Source organism: Pezoporus flaviventris, unplaced genomic scaffold, assembly GCF_033815535.1.
Source record: "Pezoporus flaviventris isolate CSIRO_AGI_PZ_B2104156 unplaced genomic scaffold, CSIRO_AGI_Pfla_v1 ptg000141l, whole genome shotgun sequence".
Taxonomy (NCBI): Eukaryota; Metazoa; Chordata; class Aves; order Psittaciformes; family Psittacidae; genus Pezoporus; species Pezoporus flaviventris.
Window position 1 is genome coordinate 905001 of NW_026892689.1, and position 18544 is coordinate 923544.

Genomic DNA, 18544 nt, shown 5'->3' on the forward strand with positions numbered 1-18544 from the left:
GAGAAAGGGGGGGGGAATTTTCTGTGTATGCAAGTAAATAAATACCGTGGCAGGGTTTTTGGTTTAGGTTTGGTTTTTGGTTTGGGGGTTGTTTTTTTTTCCCCTTCTGTAGAATGGTTTGTTTTTTTGTTTGGGTTTGTTTTTTGTTTTGTTTTTTTTTTCCAGGGTTTTGTGCCACTACCTTATATTAGCTCCACAGAAAAGTTTCTGGTAGCCTTTAGGACAATGTCTGGCACATATAAAGCAGCAAAAAAGTAGGACCTGCAGAAACCCATAACTAGCAGCTTCAAAAAATCAGCCTTGTTTATTGCCAGTTGAAACCTCTGTGTGTCTGAGGACACAATCAATAGAAAGTCCCAGGAATGAAAGTTTCACTGTCCTTTCATTTTAGTGTTATGAGTCAGCTGTGTAGCATGGACATGCGACATTTTAAACTTGGGATGTGATAGTACTTTGTTTATGTGTTTGCAGCAGTACTTGTCTGTTTCTTCACAAATTCCAGAAAACTTCAGTGTTCAAAAAGTGATAGCCTTTGAAGCAACACAAGACCAAGCTGCATGTGATACTAATTTGCAAAATATTTGCAGTAAAGACTTGCTGACATTTAAGAAATGCCTATGTGTTTTTGCTATATGCTGTCTATTCAGGAAAACTAATTATAAAATCTGTAACAAAGAGGGGATTTTATTTTTTTTTTCTATGCATCCCTACCAGAGTTCCACAAAACATTTTTCATCAATGTTTATAATTTAAAACATACCAACAAAATTATTTTTAAGCTATATTTTGTGTATACAAAAGGGTCACAGATGGTAAAAAGATTTGTTACTGTGAGGTAGTGTAGCATTTAGTGATTATAAAATTAATCTGTCTCTAAATCTGTTTAAAGAGTTTTTGCCATATAATGAGCAGTATAAATTATTAATATTTTCATGTTCTTGGAGACTTTCACAGCCATAATTTTACCAACACAGCTGTTTGACCCAGTGACATCATGTTTTGCATATTTTTGCATTTTAATGAGTTATTCATTTAAAAGGTTACAAAGAAACCATAACTCATAAGTAATTAAATTATTTAGCAGAAGAAGTATAAGAAGGTCTTCTGACATAGGTCACTGTGGGAAGGAAGGATCATCAGAGTGCCGAATTGCACCTGTTTATTGAAGATAGGTACAAACCAGAAGCTTTACTTTTAGATTGCAAATGGCTGTTTTCTCAGGGAAGTGACTGAATACATGCACATACTAAAGCCAACTGAGTTTTTTGTCATTGAGATAGAAGGATTTTAGGCTGCAGTCACAAACAATGCTCAACACTAAATGGGAGCTGTCTTTCAAGACTTGGATAACTTCACACTACTGTACTACAGACCTTCCAGGAGATTGATGTTTAATCTTTTCCTATAATGGTTTAATACATATAAAATTCTTGGAGATGAAAGGTGAAGTCAAACTTGGCGTCTTAGACTGCCTTCCCTGCAAGCTAAAGATGTTAAAAATCCAGGCAAACCTCTGAGCCCATCAAAATACCTACAGTTTAGAAAGAGAAAATGTTTACAAAAAGATTTGACATTATTCCGAGATAGAAGAAAATTGGGTGTACTTTAAAATAAATTTACTTACTTTTTCGTGTGGTGCTAGACAAAAAATATACTTAAAGCCTTTTTGGAGTATATTCATTATGAAGTACAAATGAGAATAGTTAAGACATACTGTGACATTCCTGGGGAGGAGACAAAGTGGATTGGAAAACAAATTTACAGTTAAGAATTTTCACTGTCAGCAAAAGGGATGCTTAAATATACCATGCTTAAAAATACCATAGAAACATTAAAAGAATCCCACAATCCAACTTCACCTCTGCACCTTTCTTGAGCATAACTTTCAGAGAGTAAATGCTATTCTCCATGGTTTCCCTTTCAATAAATTATAACCAATAATTATTTGTTTCTTGTGTGGTTTTACAAAGATTATTTAATACACTGATGTTTCTAATGCATTGCTTTAAAAAGTTAATGTCTATATATATCTGAATAACCTTTTAATTAAAATCTTAGTGAAAAAGTGAAATATGCATGAGGCTCTTGCTTATGATGTTGTACCCCTCTGAAGCTGAAATTTTTGTTGGAAAAGAAAATAAAATACCTTCTTAGGAGTGGGAAAAGCAACTTTCTGAGTTCATATTTTAATTACAGAAGAGGTTCCTATAAGGTGTCATTAAAAGATGCTGGGCCTTGGTGGTAACCGGTGGACTCCTTGTTTCAGAGGTTGTATGGGCCCCAAAGCTGTGTGCACTTAGTAGGAGCAGAAGAAACTGTTCTTGCAGCCTGGGTAGCTGTTGTAGATGGATTATTTGCAGTCTCATCTCCCGCCTGCGTGGCTGGGACGGATTCATGTCCATTCAGCCGCCAGTGATTTTTCCAGATAGTCCCTAGTCTCAGATCAAGGAGAGGTGGTGGGGCTGAGGTTTATTAAACAACATACAAAGCAGTATTTGAATGTGAACATAGTCCTTTTTTGTTAATTCACAGAATTAAGTTAATGCTATAGCATACTTTTGAGCATTCCACTTGCCATGATAATTTTTTGGTGAAAATCCTAGTAAAATCAGTGCTTGTAAAGGCACAGAAGTTCCCTATCAAGAATATAGTACATAACCAAGGGAATAAAATCCTTATAATTCATGGTTTTGTTTATTCAGTTTTGGCCTTGGCTACATCATAAACCAGGATTACACATCTTACACATAGACATATTTGAGTTGCTAATTATAGGTAGATGTAAAACATAAATTCTTTGCAAAACTTTTTCAACAGTAAACTCAAAATGTGGTAACAGCAAATATGCAAATTGCAAAGTAAAACATACTAATAGCAAATAACAAATAGCAAAGTAAAACATACTAATGGCATACTTTATACTTTCCATGCTGGAAAGCATATATGCCGTATATGCATATGCATGCAGATAGATATGGACCCAATACAGTAAAGAATTAGAAGGCAGTAGCAAAAAGGAAATGAAGAGTTTATTGGGTTTATAGTTCTAATATCCATTGAAAGTTAGTAGTGCAGCAGGTGACAGTTTGGCTAAGTGTACAGTGAATGTTTTTACATAAATAGCAGTTAGGTGACCTGGGATGTCAGGGTTCTAGACAAGGGTGTGTGTTTGTCAATATATCCTACATGTTTTACAGACTCCTCAGGGAACAGGGGAAGATACAATTTCACCTTTTCTGTGCCAAAACATTTTAATTATATCTTCTTCCAAGTACAGCGGTTCAGTAACCAAGGAGCTGACATTGATGCATGTGTTGATAAAGCTGCAAACATTCAAAATGAGATTAACAAAGATTTTGAGGAAAGGGTGACAGCTAATTTTGCACAGTATTCTGCATCTAATTCAGGTCATTGTAATGATAGAATATTTTATAACTGTGTGTCATCCAGAGGGACTTTTATGATACTTTGTGGTTTTGAGGATTTGTGTATATGAAAGTATAGATCTTAATACATCATTCAAACGGGTTGTAACTTTTTTATCAAAAATCTATTGGTTGTAGCCATAAACAGGAATAAACTTCAGCATTTAGAAGCAATTTTATATATCCATGAGCATTCATCACAGTAATAGGTTCCTTTTCTCTAATTCACCTTGAAAATACTGACTTCAGATGTGAAATGGAACGAAACTCCTGTGCCCATTTTGCAGCGTTGCTCGGTATTTGCAAAAAGATTAGACTGAAAGTTATATTAAGTGTATTTAAATCATCAAACTGTAGTTTCTTTGTGTCGTGTGAGACCTTTTGAGAACATCTCAATGTATTTCTGCTCTATTCTCCTCCTTTTTTGAAGGCAGCTGACATTCTTCTTTCACTTTTGTGAAATTTTCTCCTTTTTTTATCCACTCACTTCTCCATCTGCTTTCACTTTTGTTTGCTTGGGCCGTCTCTCATCCCAACTTGATAATGAGGAATGCGGTGTGACCCTGACCTCTATCAGCCCATGCATGACCTTCTGACTCCCCCACATAACCTTTAACCTTCTCTTTGACAGCTTGATTAATTACCCTGTGTTATGATTTATGAGTAAGTGCTATGTAAAAATAATAGACAACAGGTGGTCCTCTAAAAACTTTTTGTGGCATGTTTTCTTTTCCTCCCTAACCTGATGAGCTATTTTAAGTTGGGAACTTAGTGGGACAATGTGCATTTGGCAGCAACATGGCATTTTTACGCACTTGGACACAGTGCTGGAATTCAGGCGGCCGAGGTGTAGCTGGGAGGGAAATATCACAAAGTATTAGCAGAGTGCAGTTGTGAAAATGTACATGGGGTGGAAACAGAATGTGCAGTCAACTACATTTTGGGCATTTCAGTCGCAGGTCACGTCTTGAGAAAATTGGTCAAATAATGCAGGGGGAATTTTTCAAGCTGAGCAGTATCTCCAGCAGCTATGGTTTACTTCACTGCACCTCACCAATGACTTCTGATTAGTTGTCATGACCTCATCCCACTATCGCACCTACAGTGATGTACCCTTCTCGTGGAAAAGATGGGAAATGAAAGAACATAGATCTTTCCAGAAAGATGAATGGACGTCACCGTGTCCATTTTAACCACAGACAGGTTTAAGAGCTGAGAGCTTTTGAGTTGCATTCCCCCCGGGTTTGAACTCCAGTCTTGTTATCAGTGATCCAAATCAAAACCTGAACGTGAAAATTCAGGTTGATAAAGCTTAGGAAAATGATCTCTTTCAGACTGTCACTTGCAGTCCAAAAAGTTAGTTACATAGGTCAAAAGATTCCTCTCCAGCCCTGACCTCTCTGGTCACATCTGGTGTCCCATCTTGGTGGATTAATATGCAGAGCTGGATGCTTTCAGCTCATTTATTCATGTACCTCAAATACTTTGGGGTTCTTTTTTTATAACCTAACTCTTGCTGTCAGAGGCAATATTTTTATTCCTTCCATTTCGAACATCTCGCTTGAACTTCAGTAAGAGGCAGGAAGTACCGCTCCATTTCTGGTTCATGTTTTACGGTGGAAAAGGTCCTTCTACGTTGTTCTGGCTTTGTAGTAAAGGTATTGTATTTGAGATTCGTGATTCTTTCCAACACTTGACTTTGTCAGCCTGCTTGTCCTTTCATCATCATTTGCTGGCTCAATCACATATGCTAATTGCATTTGTATTTATGAACCTAGGAGTGGAGTTTGCAGAGTCCTCTGCCTCTAGAAGTAGGTACCTGGAGAATGCTAGTAGTTAGCACATATTACATTTTTCTTACCTTGAAGTGTTAGAATTTGGATTGTTTTGGGTGTTTTAGTCTGAGAAAGAAACTGTAATTGTACCGACTGAACTCGTAGATTAGAGGCTGGGACTTGTATTTATCAGTGTCTGTCCTGATTATTGCATCTCATCACATATACACTAATGGGGGATGCAGCCAAATCTTGGCTTCTGTGCAACATTAGTATTCTATCAGACATGCGGTAGAACGCGGGACTTGGCTTGTTTCAGTCATCTAAAGATTGATGGGGGTACAGCAGGGTTTTTCCCAAAGTTTGGCTTTTTACTCTGAAAAAACTTTGCACTTTGGAGGGTGGTTTCTGCTTCTGTGTGCACTGGATGCACTCCACTATTATGTATGTTGAAAACGTACCAAATGTTTTAATGAGAGTGGAAGCTTTAAAAACTCCCCTGTATGGCAGTGCTTACTTAGATCATACGTGACTCCATTTTAACAATGCTCTAAGCTCATCATAGGTGAAATTGGTATTTTCAGTGACATTCAGAGATACATACTTCTGAACACTATTCTCATATAAAAAGATACTTTTTAATGAATGTGATTTTGTCTTTGCTTAACATGCCAAACACTGTGTATCTTGCGTATTTTTTAATTTTGCCAAAGGCCTTTTTTCAGATGTTAGTGGTCTTGTGTGTTCAGTCTTGCATTGACTTGCACCCTGTTCAGCCCCATTTCATTAGTGAGGAGTTCCACCTTTTTTTTTTTTATTCCTTTTCTGATTGCATTGAACTTTAATGGTGCAGCTATGCCCACACCAAATAATCTTTTCAAAAATTTAATTGTACTTAAAAGCCACATTGTTTACATAGATGTTATTTAGAGCTGAGTAATCCTTTTCAGTAGCAAATGCTTGTGCTAAGGCTGAACAAGAGAGGTTGTTACAGTTTTACTCATCATTTTGTTATTCCATGTTGATTTATACATGTCATTTTTGAATCTTCTTTCTGATGCCATTATTTTATATCTTGCCATTTAGAATGCAGGACAAGGGACAGGCAAATACACTGCATCATTTAAGCAAAACAATCTGAAAAGAGATTACTTCCCTAAGAGAAAGTTTTACAATTTTTAAGATAATTTTTTCTTTTTCAATTATGGGAAAACCTATCTCAGTTACTATTTAATTATTTTAATTGTGCAGACAGGAAACACCTGCTGTCTTTGAGAAATTTAAAAAAAAAATAAATGTAAAGGGAGACATGTTGCACTGCTTAAAATGTAATTGATAAAAATCCTTTAATTAATTTATGAAATAGTGAATTTAAAAATGGAATCATATTTCATCTATTGATGTCTATGTGAAAAATTGACATTGTGTCCTCATAACATTCGACAAATGAGTCATGTAATTTTCAGTTACATAATCAATAACTTAAACAAATTCTACTTCTTTGATGATTTATGTGTCTGTTTTGAGGGCATCTTAAAATGGACACAGAGCTTCAAATCGCTGTAACATTTGTAGACCTGTAATAAACATATGAATTTTGCATTTGGCATCGTATAGAAAGCAAAACAAATCGATAACACAGAACTTCTCTGCTCAAAACAAGCAGCTTGAAATGAACAACACAGAGCCCCAGGTACTACGAGGGCTTGGTCCTACCCTGCCTCTAGCAAGTTCAAACAGCATGCTTTCTTCTGAGGCATATGGTTTAGGGATGTTTGTAAGTTGTGTTCTGTCATGGATTTTGGACTTTGAATTTTCCAAGTTAGAAATCTTGTGTTTTTAGTATGGTGGTGTGTTAACATGACCATAGCAATGGCATGGGTAGGTTTTAAACTTTGTCTTCTTTAGTTTTCCATTTTCCTTTGCTCTTCCCCCTCAGTTTATTTATTTATTTGTTTGTATTTATCCCAGTTCAATTCACTCAGCAGGGTGGGCAGGAGAGCAACATGACAGGAGACCACTTACTCATGGTGCCGTGTCTAGCTAGGAGGCAGTTTTCTCTTTGGCCTACGTTGACCTTTTTTGACTATGTCCCTTACACCACAGACAGTGTCCTGAATGCCTCTTATTTCACCCTGTTTAGCAGAGTGCAACCGTGCCCTTTAACTTGGGGTTTGGTGGGAGGAGAAGCTGTGGCAGACATTTGAGAAGGGCACAAGGACGAGGGGTAGGAACTCCCTTCAGATGCGATTTTGATAACTAGTCAAGTGTGTCCAACTGTAGAAAATCACTGAGTGACAATCTGTCTACCTGACAGTGGCCACAATGCACTACAAGGTTTGTGAATGGCTCTACAGATTAGAATAAAGCGAGCCCAAAGAAAGTGTCTTTTGTTGGTGTGGGCTTGGTTTGCTCTGTCCAGCTAGGTATGGGGACCTCTTTGATTTTTGTGCCTAGCCTTAGTGCAAAACGAAGCACCCAATGAAAAGCTGGAATAAAGCTGTTTGGTTAGATAATTAATACAGACATTTCCAAAAAGTAAGTCTTTATTAAATTACTTTTAAAGGACAGCTTGATTTTGACTGGGAACCCATTATAACTTCAAGGACTCATCTGTTAAATGCACTTGCTTCTCTTTTCTGCCTGCGTTTGTGATTGTATCTTCCATGAATATTACAATTCTTGTGTGATTTGCCATCATTTAAAAGTCATAATAAAATGATTGGCTGATTTATTTAAGAATTTATTTCTCATTCATAGATTCATGCATTTTTCAACGCTCAAAAATGAGGCACAAAAATGCAGCTTGTATGCTTAAAAGCTTATTGCAGGTCACAGATTTTCTCTGGGTTTGTTGAATACAGGACGTAATCCCAGAAAAGTTTTAGAGCAGATTTAAAGTCAGTCCCCACAGTAAAAGAGGTGACCTGTAAGCAATATCACTGAATCAGTTTTGGTATTGATTCACTGTTAGTGCTGCGATTGGCTTCTGCATGGTATGCTTGTTGTCAGCTAGACAAAAGGTTTTACTGTTTTAAAGTTCAGTGAATAGTTTTCACATGCTTTTTTACTATATATATAAATATATGAAAACCGTACATCCTTTTTATTTAAAGGTTTTTACTGGCTTGGTCCTTTTTTATTCATTCAGAAGCATTTATTTTGCTTCTAGTTCTCATATTGTTTTCTGAAAAAGTCATATAAATAAATGAATATGAATAAAACAACATATAAATTATTTTAAAGGCAACTTTTCTGATGCTGAGAGATGTGTATAAGCATAAGCATATGCACAGACACATTCACACATCAATAGCCCTTTAATGACAGAAATGAACCAGAATATTCTTAAAATACCCTTCTATAAATTATGTGGTGTGAAGCTGCTGAAATAAATATAAAAGTTTTCAAGAGTATTAAAATAAATGCAAAGCATTTTCAAGCATTAAATCTCCATTTTCATATTTCTTCTTTTTGTGTGTGTGTCTCTTCTAAAACAGGAAGGCTACGGAGTAATAGTACTGAATCCCAATGAGAACTATATTGAAGTGGAGAAGACAAAAGCCCAAGTACAGCTGTCCTCTGATAGCTCAGATGAACCTGCAGAAAAGAGGGAAAGAAAAGATAAAATCCAAAAGGAAACAAAGAAGCGACGTGACTTCTACGAAAAGTACCGAAATCCACAAAAAGAAAAAGAAACTATGCAGATGTATATTAGAGTAAGTTCCTTTTGTTTTGTTGCCCTTCGTTAATCATGCATAGATATGTTTACTGTCCATATTGGCTAATAAACAGCATGCTCTTTTAAAAACAAGCACATTATCAAGATGGTATTCAAAAGTTTGTACAGAGTTCCTGGCTCTTTATTCTATTGGTATTTTTTGTCATTTGTGGAATATGAAGTTTCAGAAGAGTTACAAAACATTCCTTTCTAATTTCAAATGGGAACTTGAAATAAACGTGGGTACTATCAAGAAAGGGAATGATTTAAGGAAGACATTGTAAAAATGATTTTATAAACACAGATTGTACGTAAGAAACACTTCATAGTAGAGCTTGGGCAACATACTAGCTAGACATGTCATGCATGCATTTATTGTGTTATATTGTCTTGTAGTGGGGAGGCAGTAGTTAGGGCCTAATAGTTTTTTAACATATTACCTGCTGAATTAATACTGTATTGTGGAAAATACCAGTGTTCATCTTGTGTGGTAGCAGATTTACCCTATAATGTGCTGTTTTCATATGAGCAGCCTTCCATTGTGTTTCAGCTGAACTTCTGAAGGGAGATAAAGAAGGCGAGTTATTAATATCTTAATAAATATTTAAGCTAGAATAGTTTGAGAATTGTGTAATGAGGAAACTCTGTCCCATGCTCTTTTCTTACTCAGTGAACCTTTGCACTTTGTAATGCTACCAGCATGGGATCATTATAGCAGTGCTACCCTAGGATTTCTAATTCTGCAGGGGGCACAAACAATATTATTTGCACTTTGACACATTCTGCTTCATATACATACTATGTATTATACATACAAACTGAGTCATGAAGTTTCCAAAGCCCTTCTTAGGAAAGTTAGCATTTTCATTCAGTGGTAAAACGTGTAAACATGTAAAGCAGCACCAGATTGTATTTTTTGTAGTTAAAACAGTAAAACTGCATGTGCCTTTCTGGTGCGAAACAGGGGAAAAACAGCAAAAGATATGTTAGAATCATCTTAAATTTTAATGTGTTCCTGTTAATTGTGGTTTAGCATAATGTTTGAAAGAGAAATAACAGCTGTACTGGCTAGTTAGAAAGGTTTGTAACCTGGATGCAAGATTACCACTAATACCATAAATATTACTGTGTCTTTTGAGAAATAACTTGCTACAGAATATAAGAAACAAAAGGATGCATGTACATATTCAAAGTCAACCATTGCTGCTTTTTTAGGAGAGATGCTATTCTGACCACCAAACAGACCCTGCTTCTTCAGAGGGCAACCAAACTTGTCTTGGGGTCCATCGAAAGCCAGTAGATGATGTGCTGTATTGTCTAGGAAAAGCATTTAGTCAGCATGCTGGTCAGTGTTCTCTTTTTTTGATAGCTTTTTAGCAGTTCCACCTGCCTGTAGCTTTTTTGCTTGATGAGGCACAAAATTTGGCTCCAGGAGGTTTGACCCCCAAAACATAAAATGCAGGACTCCATCGCATTTTCTTTTCCTCGCAGCTCTGTGCTTCAGATATGACTGTTGACATTCCCTTTATTTGATGTTCTTCAAACCAATGAAAGAAGTAGCTTAAGTTTTAGTGAATGTATGGGCAGTGGTTTCTTTTTCCTGGGCGAATTAACTGAAATAGGGTTGTCTGTTGCAGTTGGTGTTTAATTCTGAAAGAATTCTTTGGAGTTTATCTTTTGTTTAACAGTCTGTAGTACAGAGAGGTTTTTGAAACAGAGTGAAAAATGTCCCTTCTTTGGTGTGTGGCAGGACAAATTACTGCAATTTACTTAACCTATCTGTTTCTGAAACAAAACCGAACTACCAATAAGGTGCCATTTACTCTGTTGGATAGAACTGCTCAGTCTGTAGGTGATTGCAAGAGCAGCTGTGAATATAGCACGCTCTGTTCCACCTTCCTGGCTACAGACACTGTTATCAGCCTGTCCAGGCATTGCATGAAACAAACAAAATAGGTAGGTTTAGATTAGACATTAGGAAGAAGTTCTGCCCTGTGAGGGTGGTGAGGCCCTGGCACAGGTAGCCCAGAGAAGCTATGACTGCCCTATCCCTGGCAGTGTTCAAGGCCAGGTTGGATGGGGCTTGGAGCAACCTGGTCTAGTGGAAGGTGTCCCTGCCCATGGCAGGGGTTTGGAACGGTGTGAGCCTTAAGGTCCCTTCCAACCCAAACCATTCTGGGATTCTGTGATTCTAAAATGATGCAGTGCCATATTTGCTGTGTATTAATTGCCTTCCAGACTATATGTCCTGTGGGTACTGCCATTTGTTTGCACCATAGGACTTGGAGTCCCATTTGCTACAACCACAGGCTGCGGGGGCTACAGTGTTAGAGCAGGTTTGAGTAATCTCAAAGACCAATTTGAATATGACCTTTGCAGTCATACATATATGACTATTATAGCGTACATTTGACTCACAGGGCTCTTGAAATAAGACATATTGTCACTCCACAGAAGTGTTTAAGAAGGGTATATGCTTCATCATGATCTCGTCAAAGAGTTCTGAAAAACCTGAGGAAGCTTACATCATTTTGCTGAGCAGGTTAAAACTGGTGCAGAGAGACTAAATGAAAAATATCCTCACAAGAAGTCATCAACTGGATCTGAAGTTGATGGAAAATTTGTTCCTGTCAAATATGCTGGAGAAATTGTTTCAGGCTGTTAAGTAGAAGGAATAAATATCATCGGTTATGATCTCAAAGGGTCATTGAGATCTGTTGTGATCTGATGAGGAAATGGCATTTGAACAAATGAAAGCTGTCTGGATGATGCTCCCAATTGTGCAGGTAGATTTTCCAAGAATGAGAAAAATGGAACTCTCTCATGGTAAACTTCTTTAAGCATTTTCTGTGTTTTCATAAGGGAAAAGAAAAAAAAAAAGCGACTAAAAAAAAAACCTGGGATACTCAAGAATATGTAAAAACAGAGTCTTTACATATGAAAAAGCTCAAATTACACTGTATTTTTCTACAAAATGAGTACAAATAAAAGCAACTGTTGGAGTGTGTAGTGCAATAAGCACAGTGCTTGAAAGATCAAAGTACTTATTGTTTCATGCTGGAAGTTCCCTCAACTATGAAATAATGTACTTTCTGGCATACATTATAGCTTGTTAAAGGGATTGATTTGGTCTGGGCAATAAACATCATGTCAAACATTATGGCACAAAAACCTGCTTAATGTTTTGTAATAAGACAGAATTTTTTGTTCTTAAACATCTGCCAACTGAATTCACAAGTGAAGACGGAAAATATCATCAATTCAGCAACAATCTTATAAATTCAGTTTCTTTTTTGTCGATGCAAACCAAGGAAAAACTTCATGATAATCAGCGTTGACTATAATACTTTATGGTATGATTAAACAAAATCCTCTTACTTTTATATAACATGCTAATGAATACATATGAATTTTTTAATGCTCTTACTGTTCAGATTTTAACAAGCATATTGCCAGCAGATCATTTTAAAGGCATCTGTTTTTTAATGTGTTGAATAGAGGGTTGAGTCAAATAGCTAAATATGTACATACATCCTTATAGAAAACATTTCTGTCCTTACTTATAGATACTACTGTTTTTCCTTAGACCACCAGAGGCTGCTGGTGTACATATTGGCTGATGCTTCCCCCCAGAAACTTCTTGCCTAGCCAACCTTCATTTATTACTGAACTAAACTGAGAATTTGTTGATCTCTAACCTTTTCCTATGGAAACCGATCATACAGGCTCAAATGTGGCATGACTGTTCCCTCCATCATCCAAACCATCTCCACTCCCTACAGATTTTCACATTGTCTTCTCTATGTTAAAAGACACTTAGAAATGTAAATCAATATTTATCCCCTTCTAAATAGCATTCACCACTTAAACAAGTACACTCAGTGGTTCTGAAATTATTAAAGGAAAAATTAAATTGCATAATTTTATAATGAAAGTAATTTGCAATAATGCTGTTGCCACAGTAGTCAAAGGATATCAAAGAAGCAACAAAGGAAGAGGTAGAAAGAAGTACTTTTATCATGCCATCTGATGGGGTCAGGTTTTCTGGGTAAAAGGATAAGCCTTTCTTACGCCTGTATGCTAGGAATTTTGTCCTTTTTTTTTTTTCTCCACCAAGTTTAGCTGCTTTAATAATTCTTACTGCAAATACTATTTTTGCTGTAGCACAATCTATAACGGCACTATTTATGCTAACAGCCTATCAATGAAATTAAATTCATTCTGGATGTAGCATACTTTTCATAAATAATTTTTACCCTCTTTCTGTGAGAGATTAAATAGAAAAAGATCATGTGCAACTAATTAGTTTGTTTTACTAAAAACAAATGCATCAGGATAATTTGTGCCAGTGTTTATTAATACACGGTTAAGTACGCAGTGAGTGCTGGTGGGCAGGAAATCCTGGCAAGCATGCAAGCACAGTTATGCCATTTCTGCTTATTTGTTCAGTGCGGCTGACACGAGGCATCACCTGACTGAAGGTCACCGCAGAGTGTTCGTTTGTGCAGGGCAGGCTTTCACTGAAGCAGATTTATTCCACGTTGGGGATGGAGCTGCTTCCTGGCATAGCTGTGGTGCCACCAGCTGTGTAGGTCTGGCCCCATGGCCATCCCTGGACAGACACGGACTCCTGCTGCCTACCCTGTGACTTGGCAAGGTGCACGCCGGCTCTCGTCCAGAGCCTCTGCAACTGCATTAGCGTGCTGCTGAGATCAAGCTAATAAGCCCCTTATTCCACCAGAAGAGACAAAATGACAAAATGGTTCCCAAGACATAAGGAACATGCTCCAGCACAGTGAAAGTCAGTGGCAGACCCAGGCATCAGGACTTGAACCTGAAAACTGTCATGCCAGTACTTATACCACAATGCCCTGTTTTTCAGCTCTTTTACAACTATCAGCATTACTTTACCTATACCTCTGAAACAACACATGGTTTTCACTGAATTATAGAATGGTTTGGGTTGAAAAGACCCTTTAAGCTCATCCAGTTCCAACCCCCTGCCACGGGCAGGGACACCTTCCACTAGACCAGGTTGGTCCAAGCCCTGTCAAACCTGCCCGTGAACACTGCCAGGGGTGGGGCAGCCACAGCTTCTCTGGGCACCCTATTCCAGGGCCTCAGCACCCTTACAGGGAAGAACTTCTGCCTAAGATCTCATCTGCCCATAATTGCCTTTTAAAGGCTGTTACTTCTTTGTGTTCTAGAGAAATCTCTTTCACTTCTAAGCAGCAGCAAAATCATGCTGGCAATGGAAATCTCATGACAACTGCTTAGAAACTACTATGGCTTTATCTATTGGTTTTGTCCCATGTACTACTTGGGCATTCAGAATTCAAAAACAGAGCAGTTCAGGTGCTGGGACATAAATGTGTAGTGACGCTTTGGGTGCCACAGGGTATTTGGGATGCCTAAAGAGATCTAGCCCATGTCTTGTACGATCTGTGCCACCGGAGACCTGAACCACCCTGGCCAAACAAGGACTCTAAAGCTTCTACAGTGGCACCAAGCACCTACAATTAAAGCTCTCTGTTATTCCTAAAGGGTCAGATAAGCAGTAAGTTCCTACAGTAATTTCTGTAGAACAGGAAAAATATGTATATGTCGTATTTCATTCTATAGATGAACATTTTATTCAGCGAACAGGCATCTTAACATTAAATAGCTAAAGTATGTAGGGTTTAAACTATGGTAATATTCAATAATTTGTGCATAGGCTAATTAGCCCCTGCAGTTAAATTAGGAATTTTTTAAAATTCTGAGACTGTAAAGACTTCTTCTGTTATGTTTTGCATCTGATAGTCTGGAAGAGTTGTATTTGTCTTCTTTTCCTTGAGTAGTGAGGAGAAAGATGATCACTGAAGGGAAATTTTGCATCTCTTCAAGAGCACCACTGGCTCTTCTTTCTCCCATACCCTCTCTTTGTTCTGCATTTCACAAGTATGGCTTAATCAAAGAAAAGGAATAAATTGAGGCCATCTAGCTTTGGTGTCTTTCAAACATCCATTACGTGATGCCAACAAAATGTGCATTGTTCAATCAGACTCCTAAAATGTGAGGTAAGCCGTGAGAGTTTCCAAAAGAAAGAACCAGCTTGCATCTCTCCTCCCACCACGAGCTGTGTGGTGCTCCTGCGGTGCTAAAAAAGACTGTCTCTCACAGGTCAGATGAGTCCTCTTACCTTTCAGGTGGGATTCAAGCATGATAAACCTGGCCAGTTAGCTAATGTTAAAGGAAATTAGCTCAGCAGAAAGCAGGCATACTTGTTGAAGGCAAAGGTGAATAAGATTGTTCAAACTTCTTGTACTCAGATACTGCCTGTCTTTGATTGCAGAGCGATTGCAGTGGATGACTGAAAAGACCTCACAGGTCTTCTGGTCCATCCTCCTGCCAGTACAGATTGCTCTCTGCAAGTATCCTTTATAATTTATCTAAGAGGATCAAAGGGTAATATTCTTTTAGCTGATACCCAAAAAAGGATAATATCCTCTAACCTACTGCAAGCAGTTGCACGTTTTGATGCTAGATTTCAGTGTTTTTGGGAAAACCATCAGAAGAAAATTAGCAGGGGCTCATACGCCTGTAGATTCTTTACATGTTTTTTTCTTTGGGACCAAGTCAGACATAAAAGCCTTCATAGAGATGATGAAAATTAATTTCTGCAATAAATATATATAATCATCTTAAAATTAATGATTCTGTTGCAGAATAACCCATTTCTGTGAGGACATGCCACTCCGCTTGACTCCTCAAGAAGTATTTATTTGGTTTAGGTAGGAGGATATGAGGACCGCACAACTATGCATGGAGGTCAGGAAAACATCATTTTGGAGCTCTAGTAAATGAATGTCAACAGGCAGGGAACCAGGTCTCAGGATACACAGTGGGTTCAAGGATGTTGTTTTCAACTCACCTACTACGGAAAACAAAATGACAATTCAGGAAAAATGTAAAGAAAAAAATTTAGCTTTTGGGATTAAGATAAATCTGGTAGTTCCTCTGAAGTCTGCTTGGCTGCCTGCAGCAGTGAGAGCTGCCAAAGGGGTTAGAAATAATGGAGGACTTGGTGGCATGGAGGAGTGTGGAATAAGCTGCCCAGAAAAAATGCCAGTCCCTGCCCTGCAATTCATAGGTGGCTGACAACTCAAAAAATTAATTATTACAGCCCTTTTATTCTGAGTTACATTTGAATACTTACAAGTGGAGGATTTTACTAACTAAAATCCTTACTTTTTGTAAATTTACTTATTGTGCAATGTTACTTTGGATTATTTAGGTCATGAGAACAACCTTTATATCTTTAATCAGCTTGTTGTCATCCCTGCACAGGCAAAAAAATACGCCTTATTGTGAGCTCTGAGGAGAACGGACTCATGACCTCTATTCTTGCTATGCCTTGGTGAACTCCATAGCTGATCAGCATGCCCCAGGAGCCACCTTGTACCAGATTCAGAGCCTGAACTTCATTTTCAAAGCATCCAGACAGAAGTCTTTCCCAAGTTTCTCTGTTTTACAGTATACCCAGCCATGAACTAATCTAAATATTGAGAAATCATCCTGTTCCTCTCTTGGCTGAATCTTTGTTTTATCCTTCCTGGCTAAACCGGAATGCTAAACAGATCAAAAGCGCTTTTTGCCTTTTGTAGTGGGTGGTGTCGGTAGCAGGGTTTCTCTCCTTAATGAGCTGCATGGTGTTCAGCTGCACTCTTACACACTTTGTTATTTAGCAGTTGATTCTCATTCTCTTCCTCTGTATTTTTTGATCAGTACTTGGCAAGAGTGAATTTGTAATACACAATGAGGTATATTTTCTTTATTATCAACTAAAACTTTAGTTAGTTTTCTCAATAGATAACACTGCTTAGAGAGAAACTACTGAATAAAGTGATACTGAGGTGCGTTTACCAAGAGTTGTATGTATTGAGGAGCCTTAAATTTTTCTGGGCTCTTAAGCAACTGTTTGGGAGCATTTAGTTATGGTACTTTTAGCCTGGGCTGAGAAAACGTCCGTGGGTTAAGAGCTTTCAACAAATACAGCTGCATTACTCCTATTACTGTCAAACAGTGTGAGTGATTACAGGGATTGCACACCAGGGTTGCAGAGGCTATGATTCCCTTCTGCTGTTAGATCATATAGCAGGAGGGATCCTTAGTTCACTATCAGGATGTGCTGAAATAACTTGCCATGTATCCCCCAGCAAAGTGACAGGTTTTTAGTTCTTTAATGAAATATTGCTCCTGGTTGCTAAGCCTGTGCACCTCTGAAAGTATCAGCGAAAATCATAGAATCCAAGACTGGTTTGCATTGGAAGGGACCTTAAAGCCCATCCAGTTCCAACCCCCGCCACAGGCGGGGACACCTTGCACTAGACCAGGTTGTTCTAAGCCCTGTCCAACCTGGCCTTGAACACTGCCAGGGATGTATGTATATAATATAAATACATGTATGTGTACATACATATGTGTGTGTACATATATGTATATATATATATATCATCATATATTGTTCCAACCCCTTGCCACAGTAGGGATGCCTCCCAGTAGACCAGGTTGCTCCAAGCCCCGTCCAACCTGGCCTTGAACACTGCCAGGGATGGGGCAGCCACAGCTTCTCTGGGCTTCCTGTGCCAGGACCTCAGCATCCTCACAGGGAAGAACTTCTGCCTAAAATCTCATCTCAATCTCCCCTCAGTCTTGTTAAAGCCAGTCCTGTCCCTACAGCCCCTTGTCCAAAGCCCCTCTCCAGGTTTCCTGTAGCCCCTTTAGGCACTAGCAGCTGCTCTAAGGTCTCCTGGATCCTTCTCTTCTCCAGGCTGAGCAAACACAGCTCTCTCAGCCTGTCTCCAGAGCAGAGCTGCTCCAGCCCTCACAGCATCACTGTGGCTTCCTCTGGACCCTCTCCAACAGGTCCCAATCGTGCCTCTGGGTTTGTTGTGTCCTCACTAAATTGAAAGAGTGGAAGAGTTGTTATCTCGTAAATGTCTTACTTTACAACTTACATATGCTCTGGGGTCACTTAAATTTTGATCAGTCGTTATACCTATAATGCAGTGTGAATTTTCCAGGGCAGGTCCCCCTTACACACACAAAGTGCCTGTGCCTACACTAAAACACACAAAACCTACATTTTTGTATGTGTTCAGCATCCTGCAGACTCTGCAGGAAGTGAGCTCTGACGTAGATCGCCTATCTAAATCCATCCGCAGGTCCTGAAGGAGCGGGCAAATGAAGTTGGAGAACCACTGTCCGTCATATTTGAAAAATCATGGCAGTCAGGTGAAGTTCCTGAGGACTGGAAAAAGGGAAATATAAACCCAATTTTTAAAAAAGGGGAAAATGAATGACTGTCGTGGTCTAAGCCCAGCTGGTAACTCAGAACCACACAGCCGCTCACTCACTCCCCCGTTTTCTCCCCCCACTCCCAGAGAGATGGGGAGGAGAATCAAAAGAATGTAACTCCCATGGGTTGAGATAAGAACAGTCCAGTAACTAAGGTATAACACAAATCACTGCTGCTACCACCAACAATAAGAATGATAAGGGAAATAACAACGGAAGAGAATACAACCAATCACCACCCATGGACTGATACCCACCCCAACCCCAGCAGTGATTTATCCCTT

The 18544-nt window shown here is 38.5% G+C and overlaps 1 protein-coding gene across 2 annotated transcripts in view; it reads left to right on the top strand.

The window, feature by feature from the left end:
• The window catches only part of ARB2A (ARB2 cotranscriptional regulator A), a 295189-nt gene that overhangs the window by 133997 nt on the left and 142648 nt on the right, over nucleotides 1–18544 (top strand). For both annotated transcript variants that reach the window (XM_061479091.1, XM_061479090.1), the window contains exon 7: nucleotides 8701–8919. In XM_061479091.1, the coding sequence (XP_061335075.1) occupies nucleotides 8701–8919 (219 nt within the window). The remainder of the gene's footprint in view (nucleotides 1–8700; nucleotides 8920–18544) is intronic.